The 25,646-nt window shown below is 39.5% G+C and overlaps 3 protein-coding genes across 4 annotated transcripts; 1 reads left to right on the forward strand and 2 right to left on the reverse strand.

The window, feature by feature from the left end:
* Positions 1 to 349: 349 nt before the first annotated feature.
* On the reverse strand, positions 350 to 10,655 carry LOC111596884 (alanine aminotransferase 1). Of its 2 annotated transcripts, none has more exons than XM_023311333.2 (8): positions 10,471 to 10,655; positions 10,212 to 10,344; positions 7,365 to 7,748; positions 7,033 to 7,165; positions 2,783 to 2,872; positions 2,437 to 2,699; positions 680 to 1,503; positions 350 to 608 (listed from the first exon to the last, which is right to left on the reverse strand). In XM_023311333.2, exons 3-8 carry the CDS (start codon positions 7,679 to 7,681, stop codon positions 460 to 462), a joined length of 1,776 nt encoding a protein of 591 aa, XP_023167101.1. In that variant the 5' UTR covers positions 7,682 to 7,748; positions 10,212 to 10,344; positions 10,471 to 10,655; the 3' UTR covers positions 350 to 459. The 2 variants fall into 2 exon arrangements, with proteins under 2 accessions (XP_023167101.1, XP_023167100.1); XM_023311332.2 differs by having other exon boundaries at positions 10,462 to 10,655.
* Positions 10,656 to 10,743: 88 nt separating this feature from the next.
* LOC111596883 (ATP-binding cassette sub-family D member 3) lies at positions 10,744 to 21,227 on the forward strand. Its single transcript, XM_023311331.2, has 8 exons — positions 10,744 to 11,460; positions 16,740 to 16,852; positions 16,942 to 17,132; positions 17,189 to 17,286; positions 18,160 to 18,623; positions 19,699 to 20,131; positions 20,201 to 20,375; positions 20,694 to 21,227. The coding sequence occupies exons 1-8, from the start codon at positions 11,348 to 11,350 to the stop codon at positions 21,105 to 21,107; spliced, it is 2,001 nt and encodes a 666-aa protein (XP_023167099.1). The 5' UTR covers positions 10,744 to 11,347; the 3' UTR covers positions 21,108 to 21,227.
* A 1,003-nt stretch (positions 21,228 to 22,230) lies between these two features.
* Positions 22,231 to 25,646, reverse strand: LOC111596876. The gene is made up of 5 exons (XM_023311324.2): positions 24,515 to 25,646; positions 23,737 to 24,444; positions 23,286 to 23,668; positions 22,976 to 23,210; positions 22,231 to 22,919 (listed from the first exon to the last, which is right to left on the reverse strand). Exons 1-5 carry the CDS (start codon positions 25,511 to 25,513, stop codon positions 22,626 to 22,628), a joined length of 2,619 nt encoding a protein of 872 aa, XP_023167092.2. The 5' UTR covers positions 25,514 to 25,646; the 3' UTR covers positions 22,231 to 22,625.

Raw genomic sequence — 25,646 nt, forward strand, 5'->3', positions numbered from 1 at the left:
AAACAATTTCGAATTTTAAACGCCAATTGTATTTGTATATATATATATATAATATTAATAATAATTGATCAACAATAACACAATCGATAACATTTAGCTGGGGTATTTAAGTTGTATATTGTATATCCACGTCTGATCGATATACATCTATGTATATATATGTATATAGTACTAAGAATATCATATTGAATGCAACATAGCAAACAAACGAACAAATATTATTGTCAAATATGTGCCTCAATTCTAAATCAAAAACCATAAACATATGGCCAATATATATATATATATATATATATATATATATATATAGATAAACATTTATCTTCGAACTCCTAAACATACGCTAGATGCAAGACATTATATAAATGGGGTTTGCTTTTCACTAAGTTTTCTTTTCGTTTTATTATGTTAAATTTTAAAATTTTGAAAAAAAAAATGGATAGGTCAACTATGCACATCCTACTTGTACTTCTTCATGAAATCAGTATGAAATACGCGGAACTTTTCCATCATTTCCGTCAATACATCCGTTTGTGGTAAAATGGTACTGCGGAAGTGGAAGGTGCCGGGCAACTGGCCAAATCCGCTGCCAGGGACAATACAAATGCCTGCAGGGAGAACGGGAGAGAAGGATTAGATGGGGTTGTTCTTTATACGATATTCACGGTTGCCAGCTCACCTGTAGTCTCAAGCAGTTCAAATGCATAAAAGACATCCGGCAGCATTTTCTTAGCCTTGGCCGCCTCGACTGCCTTGGGGGGTATCTCGATCTTGGGGAACACATACATGGCGCCCTGGACCGGATTGACCGTATAGCCCTCGAAGCTGCTTAGCGTCTTGTATACCAATTCGGCACGCTCTTTTAGCGCATTCAGCACCGCGGCCTTCTCTTTTTCGTACAGTGCATACGATGACTCGCCGGGCTTGGGTGGATTCACTAGAGCACTCATTGCGACCTGGCCAGCTGTGGTGCTGCACAGCTGGGCAGTAATCGACTTGGTGAGCACGGCCTTGACTTCGGGGCACACATTGACCACCTCCATGTAGCCGCCGCGTATGCCGCACTCGCCCAGATAGCCCTTCGAAACGGAGAGGAAGCTGACCAGCTCCTGCTGACGATGTGGTCCGCCCATCTCGTTCATTATCCTCTTGAACGAGTAGAACTTGGAGTTATTGTCATACACGTTCGCCTGGTACACTTCATCGGCCAGGATCACCAAGTTGTTGTCGTACGCAAACTTGATTATCTCCTCGATGTTGTCGCGAGTGAGCACCTGTCCGGTGGGATTACCCGGATTAATGACAACCAGCACTCGTGGGCAGCACCTCTTCTTCGCTTCATCGTACGATCGCTGCAGTTCTTTGCGATCGAGTCCCCAGCATTTGTCCTCGTCCAGGAAGTAATCGACCCTGCACATTCCCAACTCTGTGATAGTCGCCGAGTACAGTGGATACTGTGGTATGGGCACCATCACACCAGGCGCACTACCATCAATCTGGCAGCTGTGTTCGATAAAATGAGCATGGTTATTGGTGTGTGTGATTGCAACAGGTATAACTGATGGAGATGGAGTGACTTCTAGTTCAATTTACTGAACCAGTTCAATAGTTCATTTTTGAGTCGTGACTCGAGCTGCGAGTATGCAGAGTAATCAGAGTAATTAATGAATAACAAATCGTGCATAATTCATTGAACGACTGAACAGTTCACTCGTTCACTAGTTCAGTAGTTCACTAGTTCATTTTAAAGAACTGTCCTATTGAATATATTCATATGCTGAAGTAATCGATCTTGCCTTTATAAATCTGCTAATCATTTTGAACTAGTTCAAACTGGTTTAATATACTTCTTTCTCAAAAACAGTTCCAAGCTTGACTTTGCTTTAAGTTTTATAGAAACTTCTATAATTAAGCACAGAAAGCTCTAGTTCCTTTAAATGCTATTTTGGAACTAGTTCATAGGTGCTAACAAATATGTATAAAACTAAAAAATTTAAGATTAGTTCATTTAAACTTTGCCTTGGAACTAGCCATTTTTAACTTCTGGAACTTGTTCACATTTGCTACAAAAAACGTAAGTTTCTTAACATAGGATAAGCGTTCACATTAATACAGCACTGAAACTGCTTAGGAACAAGTTCCATTAAAGACAACCAATGAACTAGTTCACGAATATTACAAAGCTTCAATGATGTTCGAATGAACTGCGATATAGAACTATGGAAGTACGTTAGCTTAACAGATTTAGAGCTTTGAAGTTTAGAGAGAATCTAAAGAACTAGTTCGATTTTATATCAGAAGTGATTTGAGCTGTGAACTGTTAGTTTTTTTAGAACTAGGCTCAACGAGATAAGTCCTATGCATACAGCTGGGAGTTTAGTGGTAATTGAACTAGTTCCAGTTCCATTTGCAACAGTGTCTACTGTGCCTACTCACTTGAGCAGGGTGAGGATACTCTTAATGGCTGGTGATGCACCGCCGGTTAAATAAATATTCTGATAATCAGCGGGCACGCCCTTATCACGGTCCTCAATGAAGGCGGCGACCTGTCGGCGAACAAACTCCATGCCCGCAGAGTCCGTATAGGAGCCCATCGAGCCTCCTGCACAGGCGGCAAGTATCTCGCAAGCACGTTCCTTCATGTCGTCCGGATAGTCGGGAGATTCCAATAGACGCGGCTCCATGGTCAAGGCCAGCAGCTGTAGCAAACGAAGCGAGTGTTCACTGTACTGTCTGACGACACAGACATACACATACATATACGTCTAGCTCAGACACTCACCTGTCTCAAGTAGGTCAAAGGCTTTTGGCCCATCGCATGGCAATCGCCAATGTTGGCTCGAATGACCCGGTCGAATGGCTTCTTGACGCCCTGCGAGAGCAACAAACCGACAGAAAAATAATTTAATAATTAACTAATAATAAATATTAACATGATTAGAGCCAACTCGCTGATTGGAACGAGGCTCTAATGTGCTTTTAATGCGCCGTCAGGCGAGTCGAATATGTTAATCGAAAAATGCAGTTTTTTTTTTCTTTTTTGGCTCGCTTTGTTTTGGCCAAATTAGTTGGCTCATTAGAAGAGGCGGCAATCAAACAGTCACGGCTAATCTCGGTTTCGAATTCAATTAAAGCCAACTAGCTCGGCCATATTATTATAGCTGCGGCTGCAAAGCAACCCAATTGCGACTCACAAGCCATAATTTAGTAGAGAGAGAGGGAGAAACGCTAATTACGCTTTGCTATAAAGACACATTGGAGAGCTTTCTGCCATAATAGAATTTCTTCTCACTCTTGCTATAAAGCGAACTTAACATCGATCATCAAAAGAAAATTTCAAACTATTTAAGCTTAAATCCGAAGAACAAGTGAAACGTTAATAACTTTTTGCCTTAAAGAAAGATTTGAATGAACTTTTTACTATAAAATATATATATATATATATATATATATATATAGATATATAAGACAAGTTTAAATCTGAAGACCAGGAGAAACGCCAAAACCCTTTTGCTATAAAGCCATTTTTGAGATGTATTGAAGTTACTATAAAGTGATAAGTAGCTATAAATTTAGCCATAACTCAAATCAAGTGAATTCCCAACGCTTCTCCCTTTTGCTATACAGCAAACTAAGAACAAAATCAGCAAAAAGCCAATATACTCGCTTTCACTCTGCGAGCGAGTATGGCCACAATTTACAACAGCTGCTAAGGCGAAGTAAAAAGCATAGTTTATTATCGTCTTAATTGAATAGGCGACTTAATGGGGTTTTGAAATGTAAACTCGAGGCGGAAGAGGCAGAGTGCAAGGCGTTAAACCGTAGACAATGCAAATGCAATAACTGTATATACATATATATGCTATATATAGTATGTGTGCATGTGCAAGCGGGGGCTTACATTATCCAAACTGGGCCATTGGGGGTCGCCGCAGAGGGCAGGGGTGGGCGCTGTACAACAGTTCGAATGAGTAATGTGAATGGAAACTGAACTGAACAGAATGTCTGGCAAATCACGAACCACAAATTAAGTCATGCATACACACACACATTCACACACACACACACACATTCACATTCATAAGTATGTTCAGAAAGAGTGTAAAACTAATGATGGGAAATGTAACGCCCGCAAAAACCACAAAAGAAATCAACAAAATGTGAACGAAATGCAAGCAAGTGAGAGGGAGAGAGACAGAGATACAAGTTAGTTAAGCACTAGTCGAAGTTTGTATACCCTTATATATACATTTGTCTAAGTAAAGGTATATCGATTTAGCTTATAAAGTTGCATAAAAATATATAGATAAATGATAAAGTCTTTGACCACTTGGTTTATATTTATAAAATTTATTTTTTTTTATATATTTGTGATTGTCATATCTTTATATATATTTTCACATTCCTACTATAAATTCTTAGCCAAATTTAGTTTTGTAAACAAGCATTCAACTTGTCACCAAAATCGTTTATAACTCTTTGCTCAAGATATCTCATATCATAAGTTATATGATATAAGATATAAGAGTATGTATGATATAAGAGTAATATGTGTTTTGGTCGAGGAGACCCATAAGCTCATGAAACAGCAAAAAGACAAGAAATAGCTGCTGATGTTGATCAAGATTATATATATATATATATATATATAAATAGATTGAAAAAACTTTTCCATCTAGCGGCTGTCGCACATACGTATATCACTCAATTTAACAACAAAGGTGTGTACAGGTGCATGGCGACCTACGTGTGTGTTAGGTACTTGGTTCAATTTGTTAACGTCTATTTGCTAATATGGCAATCGAGGCAGTTATCGCTGCTCGAAGCAAATCAACAAAAGAGGGAGAGAGAGACCTGAAATCTAAGAGAGTGAAAAATAGAGAGGGAGACAGTGATGAGTGTGGGCTAAGGGTCAAATCAAAGTCAATAAACTAAGCATATCAAGTTTAATGAGCCCAGTAAAATAAATCAAACAGGTGAAGCGAAAAACTAATATAACAATTCCTCAACTATATTCTTATTGGGAGACTGTAAATTGATTTTACAGCTCGTTCAAACACGCCAAGTTAACATACTGTTACTTAACAGCGTTAGGAAACAAATAACTGTTAAACTCACTATCAGTATTGAACACTTAAGCACTTAGCAGAGCAACATGAAGTTATTACAATTTAAGTTTATTTTGAAAAATGTTTGGCTTTTCTGCAAATACGCTGCAATTGGAGATTGCAAATAATTCCAATAACTTAACGCTGCGTACATAAAAAGATCAAAGATTTACGCATGTATAGATGTCTGTGCCTCTGTCCGTGTATGTGTGTGTTTTATAACAATGTCAAGTATTTGCTATTGACAGATGCTTCGATGCTATTTGGCAAGCTGTCAAATTGTTGGAAGTGCGAGTTTATCATAAGCAGCGAAGAGCAGTGGCTGATAAAACCCAAATGCTAATGGAAAAACAGCAGCAACAACCGCCACCGTGTAGAAGAGAAATAAAATTATGCATGAAAGAGCAAGTGATGCGAATGAGGAAGTGACCCAAGCGGCTGCAAAGGAAGGGGAAAGAGAGGAAAATGTATCAGCAGCAGCAGTAGACAGAACAAAATGTAGAAAGTCAAAATGAGAAAGAACGTAAGCTAAACAATAGATGGCATGATGACATACGGACACACACGAACACATACAGACAGACATACTTGTATGCATGTACGTATATAACTACTGCAGTTTAGCGTGCACAACGGGACATGGTGAGACAGGCGAGGAAGGGGTAAACGCATTGTCAGGTTTAGCTCATCAAATTCGAAGAGAATTTATATTGCGTTGCGCTGGAATAAAAACACAACGCAGAACGAAAATATCGCAATATGAAAGTGTGTGTGTGAGTGGGTGTATATGTTCTATAGTACACACACGCAACAATTATTTGGATGGGAAATGTGTAAAGAAGTAATGGTTATCTATTATTCATCTATTTACGTAGAAACAGTTGTACATGTGTTTATATAAATTCGCTATATTTCTCAACAGTTGTAAATTGAAGTTTCTTTTACCGAGTGCGTACTGTAGCTGTTAAGTCAAAGCTCATGCGCATGTTTGTTGCTGCTTTTTTGTTTGATAACAACGCCCTATGCAATTGGCAAACAGCATCCATATCATTCATCCCAAGAGCTCCACACCCCCAAACCCACCCTTGTTGAACTTATATAAGCGAAAATAAAGCCCCTGTGGCGCTGGCAGCAGATGCTGCCGGTGTTATGAAGGACGTTCACTGAACTTGACTTTCACGAATTGGGCACTGGTAGTAACGAAGTAGATATTAAAAAAAAATGTGGAAGGGGAATATAGACAGGGAACGAAAGCCGAAAAGCGTACGTATAATTTATAGCTTAAGCTGAACGAAATTGAAATTTAAGAGCACATAATTGAAAAAATGTGACCCCAATTACAAGTGCTACAACAAACGAGATGGAACACTGGAAACATACAATAATTAGAGTCAACTGCCAGTGGTAAATAGTTTGATAAAAAGTATTTTATGGTTCGATTGTTCAGGCTTGGAAACAATAGAGCTTATCAAATTCTAGATAAGTTTTAAAAGTAGCGATAAATATGCCATGGATGCTTGGAGTATAGTTCAAATTGTTTGATTGGAAACTGTTTTATAACTCATTTATGGTATTTTTAATTATTTAATTTATATATATTAACTACAATTAAATAAATGAGTTAACAGAAAGTAAAAGTTTTTACTTTACATTTTTGAGACTGCCATACACAAATGCCAAACATAGTTCACACATACATAAATATGTATGTAAAGCCAGCACTCAAATGAAGGGATAACAATTGCGCCAAATGCAAACAATTTATAAGTGCGAAACGAAGTGAGAGAAAATAACACCAAAACACACTAAAAAAAAAACTGCCAACGGTGGTACACGGTCGCGCGCGGTAGATGGCGTGTGTATAAGCACGCAACGTAAATTCATAGAGCATTCCAGTAAACTGGAAGGGGCGAAGCGCACTTACCTTCAACAGTTCCTTTTCAATTTCTCCAGCGCGTATGACAATCGGTCCACGCACCGCATACTCCATGGCCACATAGTTGGCATTGATGGAGTCCATGGTTAAAACCTTATCATTGCTAACGGTGGACATGTTGCTGCGAAAAAAGTGGAATAAACGGAAAAAGGAAATCAAAAATTAAAGTTCACAACAGAATGTCAAATGCAAATTCGTTCGGCTCTGCGTTCGTTTGCAAATGGACGGCATATAAAAATATATTTAAAAAAAAAAAAACAACAAAAACACGAAACAACGGGAACAGTTCAGCAAAAGAATTAATTTTTGGGACTACTAACCGAACAGGAGCGTTAAACGGTGAATGGCTACCACGCGCGTTCAATGCTTCAGCTTGACTGCTGCGTCGCGTCGCTGTCGTTGTCGTCGTCGCCGTCGTCGTAGTTGCGACTGTGGCGGTCGCTGGCTTTTGAGCGCTGTTATTGTTATGTAGCAGCGATTTCCAGCGTCGAATGGCAACGCTCGATGGCAGTTTACATTGTTGCTGCAGCTGACAGATGCGAGCCCCGCTAAGCTCCAGATGCGGCAGCCCCGACGTCACTACAACAGTGGCAGCACGCTGCAGTGTTGACGGGTTCCTTAAAAGTTGGCGACTCATTTTATTTACGGTTAATTTGGTTAACTTCTTGAAATTTTGTTACTGCAAAACCACACTATATACGGCGCTAAAAAGAGAAACAGCGAAAGAGTGAGATACATAAAAAGGTTTGAATACAAAAGTCCAATGCAAAAGCGAAAAAGCACCACCACCAAATACACATACACATACATCTGCCCCGACTTGAACGCGCGTGTGTATAAGAGCGCGCGCTTAAACTCGATTTATAAGAGTTCAAAAAGCTGGTTTGGCATTGGTATTGATATTAACCTTGCCATTGGTAAAATGTATAAACATATATATGGATATGTATGTGTATGTGTATGTATGGTTGTTTGGCTCTTTGTGTGCTATCAAACGCGATAAGCTAACCGAAATAAATTTATGGCATCGATACGCATACACACCCACAAATTTATGTGCGTAAAACCATAGCGGCTGCAATTGAATTATATGAAGAAAAAAGGCAAATAACCGGTTTTGTTGCCAAGACACAAAAAACTCCTGATAAGAGCTAATTATAAAATTCAAATTATAAGAGAAGGCAAAATCCTTGAGAGCTTTCTAGCGGACTTTGATTTGATATGCGAGCATATCGCTGTTAGTTCGCATGGTCACACTGCAGTTGCCTGCTATCGATAGCAGTCGATAATTGCGATCGGCAACAATTTTGAATTGAGTTTTGCAATCATTTTTGCAAGTAATTCAAGCAATTTTCAGTAGATTTTAGCTAAAACTTTATAGTTTTGTTTGTTATTTTCTTGCATGACAGTGGCTGTCACTTGGCCCCATTTAGATAGCACATGGATTATGTATACGATTTAATGAGCCTTTGGTGTACCATAGAGACACGTGCTCCATAGGGCGCTATCAAAATTTCATGTACTTTTGACTTTCAGTCTGAGAGACAATAAAAACGCCTTATCAGTGACGTCTTAGCTTTAGCCTTAGCCTAAGCAAATCTCAGCTTATGCTATAGATTTTATATATATATATATATATATATGTATGTATATATATGTGTGTGTGTATGTGTCTGAACATTATATATATATATATAGAACAAGGCCTTGTTGGCAATAATTTTGCACTTTGGATTCGCAAACGCGCAATTGAGACAGCTCTACGAATGTGTTTGCCAAAAAGATCATAAAGAAACAATACAATAACAGGCATAAATAATGCATAATATAGGAATGTTTGCATATCTATATATCTATATATATTAAATATCTATACACAGCCAAAAAAAAGGATGCTGAGGTCATGAGGTATTCGCCTTTTTATTGGCTACAATAAATAAAATGAATCAGAAACTCTGCTCAGATTAAGATAAAATAATTAATAATTAGATCAATAAAAATAAGGCATTTAAAAAAATTGGCAAGGTAAGCATTTATGTGCTTCAAGAGCTCATTCGACATTTTATTACACTTATAATTCTATAATAGCCTTAGGTCGGCTTGAATGTAATTCAAAAGCTCTTCTTAGCCAGCTAGTATAAACAAATGCTTAAAGCTTCTCAAAGTTTAATGTAGCTTTTTATGTCGTCTTAAAATATACCAGAGTTGCGTTGAGCTTTCATGTGCTTAAAAAGTATCTTTGAAGTTGTTTTGATTGTTCTAGTATAGAATAGGTCGAGCCTTCCTCTGCTTCAAAGTCTAATTGAATCTGATTAACTTGTTCTTTGAGGCATCTTCAACCGAACTTTTCGGTGTATCTATACACATATGTGTGTATATTGAGTGTATAAATCAAAATATAGTAGAATAAAAGAAAAAGTTAATATAATCAATATGCTGTTATCAAAAACATCAGTTAGCACCTGCGTTCAGGTGCTAAAAGGGCGCGTCAACAAAGCGATAATATATTTATAACCCAGCATATGTCTTCACTGAGCTCTATTGTGCTCTACATGCATATAATCAATAGAATATTGAATATAATCTATTTGACTAATTGGATTGCCGATAACTTATGCAATGGCAGCTGCTCCAATTGCAATATTCCAATGGGAGTCCAACTATGCAAATGGCATTCGGCGCTAATAAGATAAGATATGAATTGTATTTAATTAAGCCACAGTACGGAGAACAAAATAAATATGAAAAAATTAATAAAGGCAGGTGCAAAAAAAGCGGCAAATTAATTGCACAGTTTGTCAAATATTTAGCTGGAAAAACGATTCCCGATTGACACATCAGCTAACCTAATTGGAATCCAGCTGTTGCGTTTGTTTGCTGCTCTGCTGATTGGGAAAATTGTTGCGAATTGCGGCGTTTCGCACGCAATCCAATTGGGAGCAACACGCAAAACGGTAAATTGAATCAAAGGCTATAATTTATGACCATTTTACCGTTGTCGCACTTAACCTCAAGGTTTGCTTGTTCTAATTTATTTACTTTGTGCATCTGTGTGCGTATGTGTGTGTGCGTGCATGCTAGTTTGTGTGCAATTAGATCAAGAGCAGAGTGCATAGCGTGCACTTTTGATGAAATCGATTTTTGCACTTGCAATTGGGTATACTCACCTGGTCCAATTGTAAAATGTACGTCGGATGACGCTCGATTATCTAATTGGTAGAAAACACGACCGCTGCTGCTGCTGTGTGGTTGTCAACTGGTGCTGATTTTTAATCCGTTTGTTTGTTGTGATTTTGCGTTCTGCCCATGCAAGAAATCAAATTGATTACATACGCATATACATGTGTATGTTCGCATATATATATAAGCGAAAAATTATTAATAAACTTATCTGCGCATATTTCTATGTGTACATACCCTACTCACAGTAAAATTTCGTAAATATATTCTCCAAAGTGTGTGTGTGTATGCATGTATGTGGGAAGCTCAGCAAAATAGCGCCAGTGTGTTCATATGTTTTGAATTTGGACTACGAAATAAAAACAGCTGTTTGTCGACTGTAGCGACAGTATTTCGATAGCTTGGCATCACCTCGCCGCCTCCTATGATAGTGTTGCTAAACAGTTTTCTGACTTATCCAACACCTTAAATCTATCGATAATTATGCGTTTCACATATCGTTCATCTATAGCTAATAGCACACATCACCAGCGTTCACATTTGTTGTTGTTTCGCCGGAGTTCGGACGTGTATTTGTTTAAATGCGGGTGTGCTGCGTCAGAACGAAATCTAAATTTATTCAAGTCCAACTTATTAATATATATAGTTGTTAATTGTATATCAATTGTATTGTGGAGGAGCTCACATGAGTGGACTCTGCTGGCCAACCGAACGTATCGCCGTGCATTAATATATATATACAAAAAAAAAAAGAAAATTAAATAATATCAAAGTGAATTTTCTGGCTAACGCAATGCATAGTATTTAATGCCTATGTAAATAAAAGTGCAACGCCAGTATCTGCGACAGTTTACATTTCCAACAAACACACACACACGCACACACAGAGATACACATACACACTTTTACGCACTGGTAACAGGGCTGTTTGGGCAAACACACAAGCACTGGGCTGACATACAGGACAAAATCAAGAAGGCAACAACAAGCGTGCGATAGTTCTGTTTTTTTGGTTTTTTTTTTTTTTTTTTTTTTTGTTATATTTTGCACGTGAGTGCGAGCGAGTGCGTGTGTCCGTGCGTGTGTCAGTGCGAAAGAGTGCAAGTACTTTCGCCCAATAAAAATGGCTCCAGCTCTGAGTAAATTAGCGCAGAACCAAAGCGCAATTGTTGGCGCGGCGGGCATGACGGCAGCTCTATGGATAATCGCATATGGCAAAATATCCAATAACAAGAGGTAAGCTATACATGAACATTGGGCAAGGTCTTGGCTGCACTACGAAAGTGTCTGACATTGAATGAAACATTTTTAATTTGATTTTTTTAATATGCGCCGTGACAGCCAGTGCTGGCAGAATTTGAAGGGCAAAAAGGCTAAAACTTAACCAAAAACTAGCCAAATATAATTAAATGAAAATTTGAATAGTTAAAAATGGTTTCTTTTACTGCTTTACCTTTCATTATTATAAGATTTTTATATATTAAAATTAAACATGTCACTTCTCTTCTGAAATTATTACAAAATAAGTAAGCTAGAAAATAGTCAAATATGTCAGCACTAGCCGCACTTGATGTGACGTTTGCTTGAGTTTGTGTGCGTGTTGGATCGTACGATGCGACTCTTAGGCACAGTCTCTAGCTCCCAACTGGTTTTTTCTGTTGGCCCATTTTGCAGCGCTTCTGTCCAAGGACGTCAGCAGCTATGTCGAACACGATTGCTTCACAGCTGATCGAGTGCGCGTAATTGCTGTAATTGCTGTTCCCTTTTGTGCTTGTCTTCTTCTTGTACAATGCTACTAAAGATGGACCTTTTGCTCGTGTCATCTCTATTTATCAGTAGCAACATAGTACTTATTTATATATGTATACAATTTGGGCATTTTCTTCTTTTCTTTTTTCTTAGATCGTATATATTTATTGCGCTAATTTTGTTATATGTATGTACATGTGTGTATGTTATCGAAGTCAACGTTTTCTGAAGGGGCTTACTTCATGCAAGTTTCACGTGTTGCCAAGTGGAAAGGTCGATATATATATATATAAAAATGTATGTCCACATATATGTATTTATAGTCATTTTGAATTGCACCTATTAGTGCCATTAGTGATATCTAATCTTCAGGTGTGCCAAACCCCGGCACTCGCCACGTCTGAGTGGCTGTTGTTAAAGGAGACGTTGAGCTAACTCGCTACACGTTTTCCACTAAATGTAGATATAGGTATCTATGTATATGTAACTATTTATATATGGAACAATATGTAAAAAGCTTTTGGCCTAATAAATTGAAATTGTGATCGCATTTTGCTTGCATGACGTTTACAATTAACTTAAGTAGTTGCTTAGGTCTGGAATGAGGGAATTCATATTTGTATAGATAATATTCATCGTAACATTTATCGATATGTGATATCTGTAAATACATATATCTATGTATGTATGTGTGTATGAGGTTCTATTGGTTCTGTCAATAAAAGTCTGCAATAGTAAAAGGATTAAAATATTTAGGTTGGTTTGGGTTGGGTTTTGTTTGTGTTAGCTTCTTATCTAAGCAATTAGTCATGAAAATATTAATGTTAAACAACATTTACTAATTACTTTTTGCTTAACTACTTTTTATTATTCATATATTAAAATATATATTTGGATGTTTATAATATTATAATTGTTTGATTATTGATTATATAACTCAGTTTAGCCAATTTTCTTGCAGTCGATATCGATAAATATTTATATGCATTTTATTCAAACTGCTGCCACTTGTGACATTTACCGTTAATTAACTGCGCTTCAACCTGTAGCTTTAAATCGACCTTCATCCTCTGCCCATTCTCTTCTGACACATTTGCACATTCGATTTGCATTGGGCATTTTTTTCTAATATAAAATAGCATTTTATGCAAATCGATGTGCAAAAGTGCAACAACTTTGACATATTGTTGCGGCGGCGGCGGCAGCAGCAGTGAAAATCCAATCAAAGTAAATATAAACACACACACACATGAATGTCTTTATACACTTTTGCAAAGCGCAGCCAATTGCCGGCCTCACTTTGTTTACATTTCTCAATTTGCATGCGAGTGTGTGTGTGTGTATGCTTGTTTTGCACTAGCACAATACGAAGAAGGAGGAAATGGAGAGCACCGGCCACCAATGAGTATCATAATTTAAAGATAAATTACATGTGTGTGTGTTTGCAGACGTAATAAGCATTACATTGCATTGCGTCTTGAGAAACAGCGAAATTGAAAAAGAGAGAGAGCGAGTTGTCAAATGTACATGCTCTTATACTTAACACGCGCTAGCGCTTGCCAGAAGTTACACTCTGGTTGTCAAGAGCATTCGAAATAAAATCAAATTCTAATTAATGTGTATTTGATATAGCTAACTGTTTATCTAAATAAAGAGAAAGTAGTAAATTAAGTTGTTAATTTTGTTTGTAAAGGAGCAAAGTAAACATAAATGTGCATTCATATTTCGCAATATGTACAAAGTGATGAGTGATGTATGTATGTTTGTGTGTAGTTACCGTTCACATTTGACTGTTCCGTCTTTATATTTCGCACACACGCCAGAATGAATGTTAATTTTTGTTTATTTCTGCCAGGCATTCTACAGGTATATACATATGAACATACATATATATAACTTTTTTTCTCGCGTTGCCGGCTGTTGCGCAATATACAAATACAAATGGTAAAAAGCGCGCTCATTCATAGAGCACTTACATGCACACGCATTCGACGCATTCAAAAACTTTTTGTTTGAGAAATTTGCATAATTCAAAGTGCCTGACACATGCACCTGTTGGCGCACTTAATTTCGCTTTTAAATTGTGCTAAGCGTTAAATATAACTAATTAGAATGTATTCAACTGTGTATGAGTATGTGTGTAGACAGAAGAATAAGCAAATGCGAAAAAACGTTTATCAAATGTATATATGGTATATACATATATTAGATATTTATGCCCATATATTCATATATGCATATAGATGAGACATGATGTCTGAACTTTGTACTCACAGAAAAAGTTGCCGTTACCAATCTATCCATGTTTCACACAAATACACTCGCACACTTGTATATACATATATGTATATATATATAAATGTATGCATGCATGTGTGTGTGCTAGTGTTAAGTTGTCTGTCTTGTTGCTGGTCCAACAAAGCAGAGACGGCAATAAAATACCGGCAACAAAACCTACATACGAAAATTTCTGTGTATGTGTGCGTCTTTCTCTGACGTTTCTTTTGCTTTACCTTCTTTGTTGTTGGGTTAATCAACAAATCGCTTGGCCAAACTTCAAGAGGCAAGAAATCAGTCGAAAAACCAATCGTATAAAATGAACATGCACAAATACGAAGCACACATGCACACATGCATACGTATGTATGTGTCTTTGTTTTTATCTTATAAATACAAGTGTTTTAATTTTTTATTGGGCGAATTAGTGTGCTCTTAAGTGCGGCGACTCGAATTTTTGTTGCTGCATTTGGTTTACCCTTTGCACCATGTCTTTTGGGTTTCCTGTTAACGATTGCCTGCTTAAGCAGATTAATCACAATAATTAGCGACAGCTAAATCAGCTGATAGCAACAGCAACAGCAACAGCACAAAAAGAAAATCACTCAAGATCTCAATCAGACCAGAAATATGTTATATATATCGCATTAGAGATGGGCGTTGACGCAACTATTGTCTCGATGAACCCATGTGGGAGGAGGGAAACTTTACCATAGAAAGCGACTTTATTTACACTGTAATTAAATATTTTATATGTATTTGTGTATATGTATGTATATGAACTGATTTTCAAATATCGTAGCTGCTCATGCGCTGATATTGTGCACATCTCTAGTATTAGAAGTAAATACGAGTCAACGGCATCGTTGATCATCAAATGCGATTGACCGACCTACGGACCCGAACACGTGTTACACGTCTCACCCCTTACCACACACATACAATCACGCACTCAGCAATAGCTTTAATAAAAATACAATACATATATGTGTTTGTGTGTGTAAATGCGTTGGAATTGATAGAAGTGAGCAAATCAGCAAAAACTCAACACTTGCCCCCACACAAATGAAAACAGCAACAACTATTGAAAAAGTCGAAGCAGCAGCTGAAGAAGAAGAGACATACGAAGCTAAAAAAGAATGTTGTGTCTAAAATAAATGCAAGTCATCGCCAATCATCAAATTATATGAAGCTGCCCGGTCCACACCTTCGGAAATGCGAGCAAGCGAACGAGCACGAGCACTTTGCACTTTGTCTTTTGACTGCCACCCACAGGTTCCACAATCGACGCACACGCAGCCCTCATACGCACACATACACACACTCACACACAGTCGCACACACTTAGATTCCATAATCCACAGTCCACAATTGTCACGATAAGCCGCTGCTGGCCGTTGGTCTTTCAACACCTTTTGATAAGCAGGCTTTGCACTTTGTGTTTTTATTGCCACCCACACACACGTTCCACAATCCACGCACACGCGCACATATTCCATAAATATGAAACTGTTTGACCTTTTGATCGGCTACGTTACATCCGGATCCGTGCAAAGTAATTAAGATATAAGCAAGAATTGCAAGTAAGAGTGCTCCTCCGGCTGTTCTCGGCTGCGAGATGCTCTGTAGCCATGTACTGAATAACTTTTGTTCTAGATTTACTGTCTTAATGAACTTTTCAGAGCGTAACAAAGACATACTGATATGTCTATTTAATTGTGATATTCTATATATTCTGAAGTTTGAGCAGATATTTGCGTATGGCAGATCGCTACGCCTCCTTATGAATATGAAAGTAAATCTATATATACCCATTTTTGGTGAGTTCAGGGTATAGAAACCAGTCGGTTGCAAAGTCAACGATGTAACATTCCTATATTGATTGAGTGCTGCACTAATGATAGCTCAATATCTAGGTATATATAATTATATATATATAGTATATAATTATCATAGGAACAGACCTACCTCATTCTGTGTTTTATCTTTCTGAATAACTTGATAATTCCAATGCAAAATCATTGAAGTTCAGTTCTAATGAACTTGAATAGTATATGGAATATATGTATGTATGTATGTATTGGTATGTTCCTATATTGCATAGTAAAGTACTATAATAATAGTTTTTTCAAGTGGGATAAATGATACCTGTAAGAGCTTTACAACATTTTTCTTCAGGGGGAATTCTCAGTTTTAATGAAGTAATAAACATTTTCAATATATAACTAGAATTTAGAGGGAAGCTCAGGGTGATACGACTCCAATGACACCAACATGAAATTTGAACAAACTTCTGAAGTCCATTTTAAATTTATTTTTATCTAATTCAGATTAAGAAGAAATTTCTTAAGACTTTTTAACAACATTCGAGAATTAAGAATCGCTTCAAAATTTATCAAAGCATCCATTAAAGAGCGTATGCTGAGGACAAATATTCTAAAATAATTAATGGATATCACAATTATAATGAATATGTTTTTCGTGCACAGGAAATCGGGCTATGAGGACAAAATTCAGTATACCATTTCGGAGAAAAAGGACAAAAAGTCGAGCAAGGCGCATGTGAATTCAGTATTCTTCAAACAGCTGAGGCAGCTACTGCGTAAGTGAAACCCAATGCCGAGCTCCATTTACATATCAATGGAGCATTTTAGCACTAATGCCATATGATCATCTTGTTGCCGCCTTTAGCCATACTCATACCCAGATTCTGGAGCATTGAGACGGGTCTGTTGTTGTTGATTGCCGGCGCGCTGATTGGCCGCTCCGTCAGCGACATTTGGATGATACAGAATGCGACCGTTGTGGAGAGCACCATAATACATATGAATCGGGCCAAGTTCAAGACGGCTCTGCTTAAATATCTAGCCGCTCTGCCAGCGGTAAGTGCTCCTAATTGTTCAGACTTCGAGTTCCCTCACTCTCAACTGCTTTGCAGATCTCTGTGGTTACGAACGTGCTGAAGTGGAGTCTGGGCGAGCTGAAGCTGCGTTTTCGCACAAATCTAACGCATCATTTGTACAGTCAGTACCTCAAGTAAGTAGCGCAGAAAGGATTATAGAGAAATACAGAGGAAATACGAGAAATGCAAATTATCTTGCCTGGAAATTTGCCATTGCTAATGGAGTAGCAGGCGAACCCCAGCTTCGCAGGCTTGGCAACTCAGGGTATCTGCTAGTCGGCAACTCCCGACTAGAGCAACTTGAGATATAAACTTTGAAATATAAACTTGAACTTGCTTGAACTATGTCTCATCATTTCTCGCACCAATTTTTCATAGTTGCGGCCGAAATGGTGTCCGTGAAATGAAGTTAATTGAGGCACAAATTAGAGAGCTTTCATACATCTAGACATAGATAAACATTTATATATAGCTATAGCAATTAATTGTTTAACAACTTTCCAATCAATATTATTCTATATGATCGTACTTTTCCAATATTATCATTGATTGTGGCCATGTTGAGTCAAGAGCCAGACCCAGACCGCAGGTCGAATGTCTTCTAACTCATGATCTTATGATCCTAAAGATCCTACTCTAAAGATCATATATACTTTTGCATAATTAAACTTGGGTTAGATCTATGATCCAGCAATTCGTTCTTAATGAAAGTTGTTACGATCGCTTAGAGTTTTTAGCATGTAGTTTTTACTAATAAGAAACGTACTAAATAGAGTTGTTTATATATAGAAGATATGAAAGCTAAAGCTGCTATAGATATAGACTAAATTCTTGAACTAAACTGATTCATATGAATGTATTCCTCTTAATGATTGGATCAGATAGCACCTCATTTAGATCCCTTAGTTTTCTCCCCGATTATGCCAACTCCTCAATATGTATACCTATATTTATATGTTTCTTAATCCAATCTGGTTACTGATTAACTCCTCTCTCTCTTTATTTAGTGGCTATACGTACTACAAAATGTCGAATTTGGATAACCGAATAGCAAACGCCGATCAGCTGCTGACCACGGACATAGACAAGTTCTGTGAGAGTGCCACAGATCTGTATTCGAACATCAGCAAACCGGTGCTGGATATCTTCATCTATGTCTATCGGCTGACCGTGAACCTGGGCGGAAAGACACCGTCCATACTGATGCTATATCTATTGTTTGCCGGCGTATTCCTTACACGTTTGCGCCGCCCAACGGGTCGTCTGACCGTCGAGGAGCAGAAGCTCGAGGGCGAATTCCGTTATGTGAACAGCAGGCTGATCACTAACTCCGAGGAGGTCGCCTTCTATCAGGGCAATGTCCGCGAGAAGCTGACCCTGCTGGCCAGCTACTCCAAGCTGCGCTCGCATCTGCGCAAGTTCCTCGAGTTCCGTGTCAGCATGGGCATCATCGACAACATCATTGGCAAATGTGAGTCGATTGATATAAATTATCCATTCACAAAAACGGAAAGGCAATATAAACTATTTGTGTAGTAGCTAGATGAAAGATAAACAAAGTCTTAGATGATTATATGTATATGGCAGTCAGTCGAAAGTAGATTTTGTAAGCCGTTGACTTGATCAAACTACTATATATTGCATATATGTATATAGCTGCTAAAGAATTAATGACTAATGACTAATGTCTAATGACTAATGACTAATGACTAATGACTAATGACTAATGACTAATGACTAATGACTAATGACTAATGACTAATGACTAATGACTAATGACTAATGACTAATGACTAATGACTAATGACTAATGACTAATGACTAATGACTAATGACTAATGACTAATGACTAATGACTAATGACTAATGACTAATGACTAATGACTAATGACTAATGACTAATGACTAATGACTAATGACTAATGACTAATGACTAATGACTAATGACTAATGACTAATGACTAATGACTAATGACTAATGACTAATGACTAATGACTAATGACTAATGACTAATGACTAATGACTAATGACTAATGACTAATGACTAATGACTAATGACTAATGACTAATGACTAATGACTAATGACTAATGACTAATGACTAATGACTAATGACTAATGACTAATGACTAATGACTAATGACTAATGACTAATGACTAATGACTAATGACTAATGACTAATGACTAATGACTAATGACTAATGACTAATGACTAATGACTAATGACTAATGACTAATGACTAATGACTAATGACTAATGACTAATGACTAATGACTAATGACTAATGACTAATGACTAATGACTAATGACTAATGACTAATGACTAATGACTATGACTAATGACTAATGACTAATGACTAATGACTAATGACTAATGACTAATGACTAATGACTAATGACTAATGACTAATGACTAATGACTAATGACTAATGACTAATGATTAATAATTATACAGTGAATAGCTTGAGCCTTACTATACATATATATATAAGTATATACATACATATACACACATACATTACATATTATATATTCCCTTTCAGATTTCGCATCGATTGTGGGCTTCTACGCTGTGTCGCTACCCTTCTTCTCGGAGAACCATCCGCTGCTGTCCGGGGAGAACAGCGGACAGCGCTTGCAGGCCTATTACACATACGGACGGATGCTGGTCAAGCTGGCCGAGGCAATTGGCCGGCTGGTGTTGGCCGGCCGTGAGATGTCCCGATTGGCTGGCTTTACGGCCCGCATGACGGAGCTGATTAAGGTCCTGAGCGATCTCAACAAGGGCACCTACGAGCGCACCATGGTGAATGGGAATAGCATCACGCAGAACGGCGGCGCCGATGCCACTGCCAGCAGCTTTGGTCCCAACAAGGGCATTATGTGCTTCGAGGATAACATCATACGCTTCGAGCAGGTGCCCCTGGTCACGCCCAATGGTGATATTCTGCTCAAGGAGCTCACCTTTGAAGTGGAGTGAGTTTCGAGCGCGGTTTTCCCCATCAACAACTTCATTTCATCTGGGTTTTTGCTTTTTGTTTGTAGGTCTGGCACTAATGTTCTCGTCTGCGGGCCCAATGGCTGTGGCAAGTCTTCGCTGTTCCGCATTCTCGGCGAGCTGTGGCCCACGTGGGGCGGTAAGGTCACAAAACCGTCGCGTGGCAAACTCTTCTATATTCCCCAGCGTCCGTATATGACACTGGGCAGCTTGCGCGACCAGGTAAAAGGCGTCAACTCGATATATATATTTAAATGACCACGAAAGCTTTGATCGCGATAAAGCTCCATCGCCTCAAGCTCATCTTTTTTGCATATGCTTTAAAGCTCATCAAGCTAGCTTTCTGTCTTTTTAATGCTTTCCTTTGTCTATTGCTTAGCTCTGTCTCTTTCTATCTCTTGCTCTCTCTCCCTTTCTGTCTATCGCCTTCTTCCCTCTCTCTCTACTTGTCCTTCTCTCTCTATCTATGTCTTACTCGCCCTCACATTCATACACAATTTCTTAATCTCTCACTCTCTCTCTTGTTCTCTCTGTCTATAGATCATCTATCCTCATACGCGCGACGATATGCGTCGCCTGGGCAAATCGGACGAAGATCTATTGCACTTCCTGGACATTGTACAGCTAACGTACCTGGAGCAGCGTGAAAACGGACTCGATGCGATTGAGGACTGGATCGACGTGCTCTCCGGCGGCGAGAAGCAGCGCATTGCCATGGCCCGTCTCTTCTACCACAAGCCCCAATTCGCAATACTCGACGAATGCACCAGCGCCGTGTCCGTGGATGTCGAGGGCAAGATGTACAGCTATTGCCGCGAAGCGGGCATCACGCTCTTCACGGTGTCGCATCGTAAATCGCTATGGGTGCACCATGATTACTATTTGCAATTTGATGGCCGTGGCAGCTATGAATTTGCAACCATCGATCAGGACAAGGAGCATTTTGGCTCCTAAGCGAACGGGACTCGCGCGAGGGGGGCGGGGGGCCAATTAGTCAACAGTCGGCGACAGAAACAAGCACATACACAGACACAACACACCCACACACACACATGATAGAGATGTATACATATATATATTTATATATAAACATATATTAGTTTTTACAGACATAATATGGAAATATTTAGCACATACTTTTTGATACCTACGCAATTGCATATATATATATATATATATATATATATATATATATATATATATATATATATATATATATATGTTGTTGTAATATTGTCCTAACTGTAACTTTAAACGTTTGCTAATCTATTGTTGCTGACGCTCCCGTAAAATTTTTCCACTTTTTATCGTCATTGCTTCCAAACCGCGAGCTGTACATATTGCTATAAATATACATATATACATCTAGATATATGTATATATATACATATAAACTATGATATGCAGAACGAAATTTGCAGCCATTCCAATTCTTTACATTTTGTGACTTAATTTTAGATTGTGCAAATTTTTTGTTTTACTTCCATTTAACTTTTGTACCATTGCTTCCTGTGCTGCGCTTACAAATTGTTTTTCCTTTTTTATTTTATTTTATTTTTTTTTATTAAATATATACTTATTATATATTTATATATATGTGAAATTTCGTTGCTACTTCGAGAATTCTTCCTAAACGCTTGAACAGAAGTTTCTGTTCCTGAGCAATGAAGCTGGTGTTAGTTGTTTAAGAATCTATAGTAGATGATCGAGCATCCACTATATAGCGAACATTTAGTAAATTTTATAAACACACACACGCGCACACACACATGCAAATCCCATGTATAATGCATTATCTTGTAATTTATATATTTAATATATTATCTTTCTTTTCTCCTTCCCCCCAAATAACATTATTTTTGTTTCGGTTAAATTGGAATTTGTAATGGACTGTTTCCCTACTACTTTTTTATTTTTTTTGTTTTATTTTACTTTATCATTTGCGCTACGACAACAACATCAACAACAACAATCAACTGCATTGTATTGTTAATGCTTGTTGCTGCAATTTGCATTAAAATGTATATACAAAGAAAAAAATTGAATAACAAATGAGTTTTTATTGAAACTAGCTGGAGAGAGAAAGATATGTATATATATAATCTGTGAGTATATATATATGAAAATATTGGGGTAGGGCGTGTAGTTGAATGAAAGATTTTCAATTGATCTCACTGAGTTGGTCATTGAACCTGGAACCTCCACTTAGCACATCTTTTTCTTAAAGTAATATATAATATATATACTATATCTATTGTTGCTAGTTGAGCAGCTGAGTTGAAGATCATCTTGCTTTTGCAAGATGGATCTGCCAAAAATTCTCAAAGAAAACAAAAAAAAAATTAGCTTAAATAGTATTAAATAAATTGTAATTGTTTTATACGCGCGCTTATTTCTAACTAAACACAACTTAGTCAATAGGTGGGGGCTATAAGAATTAGCCATATAATCGATATTAGCAGTAGTAAGTGTTTAGGCCTTGCGCTTGGGCTTTTTGCTCTCCATGAGGCTCATGATGGTCTTGCGCAGATCTTCTGTCTCCTTCTGCTCCATTTCGAGATTCTCGATTTGTTCCTTTCTTTCTTGGAGCTGCGTCTCTAGCACGCTGACCAGATCCTCCGCTTTCTTGCGTGCCTCGCGCTGCTCCTCGAGCGCTTTGTGCGTTTTGGCCAGCTCCGTGGTGCGCTCGTCAATGGTGCGCAGCTTCTCCTTAATATCCTGCTCATAGGCAATCACTGACTTCTTCAGCTTGTCGATACGGGAGCACTAGCAGAGGAGGAATTGTTAATGGCTAACAACTAGCAGACATTTTCTTAGCTTACGTTATCTTTGCTGAGGGCTTCCAGCTTGCTGAGCTCCTCGCTTTTGGCACTGAGATTGCTGCGCAGCTCCTCGCAGTCCCTTTGCAGGCTCGCAATCTCCGACTGCTTGACCGAAAGACGACGCTCGCTGGCCTGCAGCTGCTCGGAGGTTTCCGACCAACGTTTGAGCAAATCGCTCAGATTTGTCTTCAGCTGCGCCGCCTGCGCTTTGAGATCCTTGCACTGCGTTTGCAAGCTGTTGAGTGCAGACGATAGGAGATTAGCTACAGTTACAGTTACAGTTGCAGTTGCTCTTTAGCAGGCCACTCACCGTTCCTGGCTGATGAGCAGCTCAAAGTTTTTGGTCTGAAAGCGTTCCAGCTGCGCATTTTGCACATTTGTCAGCTGCTGGCTGTTGCACAGCTGGGCGCTGGCCTGCTCGAGACGCTGCTGCATATTGTGCGTGGCACAGTTGAGGCTGTCAATGCGATGATTATACAATTCAATCACCTGCGACACGGGCGCCGATTGCAGCTCATTGCGACGCAAGGTTTCGCCAATGCTCTCTATCAGTGAGCTCACACGCTGCGCCAGCTCCTTGTCCATGAATGTGCGATGACTTTTCAGAATGGCGCTCAAGTTGCGCCACTGCTCCGACTGCTCGCTGCTGGCACCAGGCGAGCCATTAGCACTGCTGCCGATACTGGATACATACTGCAAATCAGGAGAAAGCAGCTGAGTTAGCCGATAGTAAGGAAGTCGGGTGTTTAGAGCTCGTTTACCTTGGCGACCGCTGCTTTTGGGAAATGCTCGAATTGTGCAATTTGCAGCATGGCCGAAACCAGCTGCTCATTGCCGCTGAGCATGGCACGTGCCAGCGCATACTGCAGCTGGGGCAGCTCCAGCAGAGCGCAGCACTTGTCCCAATACGCCTTCTTGGCAATGCTGGCGAAATTGATCAGCAGCAGCAGACAGTAAATGGCCTTCTCCACCTCGGTCTGCGCGAGCGTCTGGCTGCTAAGCATTTGCGGCAACAGCGACAGAGGCGCGGCCAGTATTTTGTCAAAATAGGATTCGGATATTTTAGATAGCACCAGCTTCTCGGTCTTCGATTCGCGCAGTAGCAAGAGCAGCAACCGAAGTATGGCTGTGACATGGGCGGGCTTTGTTTCGCTGCGCTCGGCCCTGGCCATCAGCTTGACCACATTTGCCGGCTCCTTGGATATGAGTTGCAGAATTGTAGCCCGTTTACCTAGCCGCAGCAGTGAGCCGAGCAGCTCAATGGCTGCCACGCCGCAAATATCGGACTCCAGCCAGTCACACAGCAGTTCATAAAGACGTGGTGTAATGGCATCCAGGCTTATGATGCTATTATTCTCCGACAGCTGTAGTATATGGCTGATAAGCTCCAAGATTAGCTGCAGGCAGAGCTGCTGTTGTTTGCGCATATCCTCGTTCGTGTCGTCCAGCTGGCATCGCGCCTCTATTTGCTACAAAGAAAAAGAGAGAGAGAATGAGAGATTAGGCATCTATCTTACAGATAATGGATGTCCAACTCACATTCAACAGCCGTTCAATGTCCTCGCAGTAGTGTGAGTAGCTGAGCATCGCACGCTGTAGCCCGGCATGGCATTGTGCGTCTAATAGAAAGTCGACGATGTGCCGCAGTTGGGGCACATGCCAGTGCTTCAAGCAATCCTCCATGCCGGCAAATGCTGTGCGCAAGAATGTGTGCAGCTCCCGCTGCTCCAAGGCGTGCACATCCTCCGACAAGATGATGAGCATCTTATAGGCCAGCAGGCCATAGTTCTGTATGCGTTTGCTGAACCTGGAGATGTTGACGCTGCGCAGAAAGAGAAAGAGCACGACAAAGTTTTTGTAGCAGAGATTCACGAGTATCGATAGGGCAAGCTGCGCCTGCGGATCGTCGACATCTGTGGCAGTTGCGTCGCATTCCTCCACGTTGTGCAGCAGATCGACCAGATGCTCTAGCAGCACCACCAGATATGGCTCCTCCCAGCCAATGCGTATGCCATAGGTGAGATCTTGCAGCAGCAGGAGCAGTCGCTGCACTCGCTCTGGCCGCACAGTTCGCTTTAGCAAATAGCTCAACAGCGGCACAAAGCAATAATTTTGCACAATTGCCACGCGCGCCTCCAGATTGCGGCTGCAGTGCTGCAGCAAAGAGACACAGCTCCACAGCGCTTCGCTGTCACTGTCCAGGGCACTCATCAGCGCATGCAAGTCTATAAAGAATTTGGCCAGCTCCAGTTGGCCAGGCGTTGGTGCAAAGTAAACTGGTTGCACCTTGGTGCCCAGCAAGGCGATGGTGCGCTGTAGATGCACCAGCGACTCCTCTGTTTTCAGCTGATGATACGCAGACGCCTGGCTGCTAAAGTCTCGCACGTAGCTGATCGCCTGCGCAAGCGCCGCGTCCTGTGCGGGCAGCAGCATCGACTGCAAAGGCGAGTCGCCATTCTGATTGTTGTTGTTGTTGTTGTTGTAGCTGCTGCTGTTGCTATTCGTGTGGACACCATTGTGGCTGCGAACCGCACTCATATTAGTGAATTTACTCTATTTGCTTTCTATTAATTACACAAGACTCTTTTGTTTTTAGAGCAGTTTTTTTTTTCGAACGTTCTTTTCGCTTGGCGCTAGTTTTGTATCGATAGAACTAGTTCCGCTTTACAGA

Source organism: Drosophila hydei, unplaced genomic scaffold (assembly GCF_003285905.1).
Source record: "Drosophila hydei strain 15085-1641.00,03,60 unplaced genomic scaffold, DhydRS2 tig00000131-arrow-arrow-pilon, whole genome shotgun sequence".
NCBI classification, from domain to species: domain Eukaryota; kingdom Metazoa; phylum Arthropoda; class Insecta; order Diptera; family Drosophilidae; genus Drosophila; species Drosophila hydei.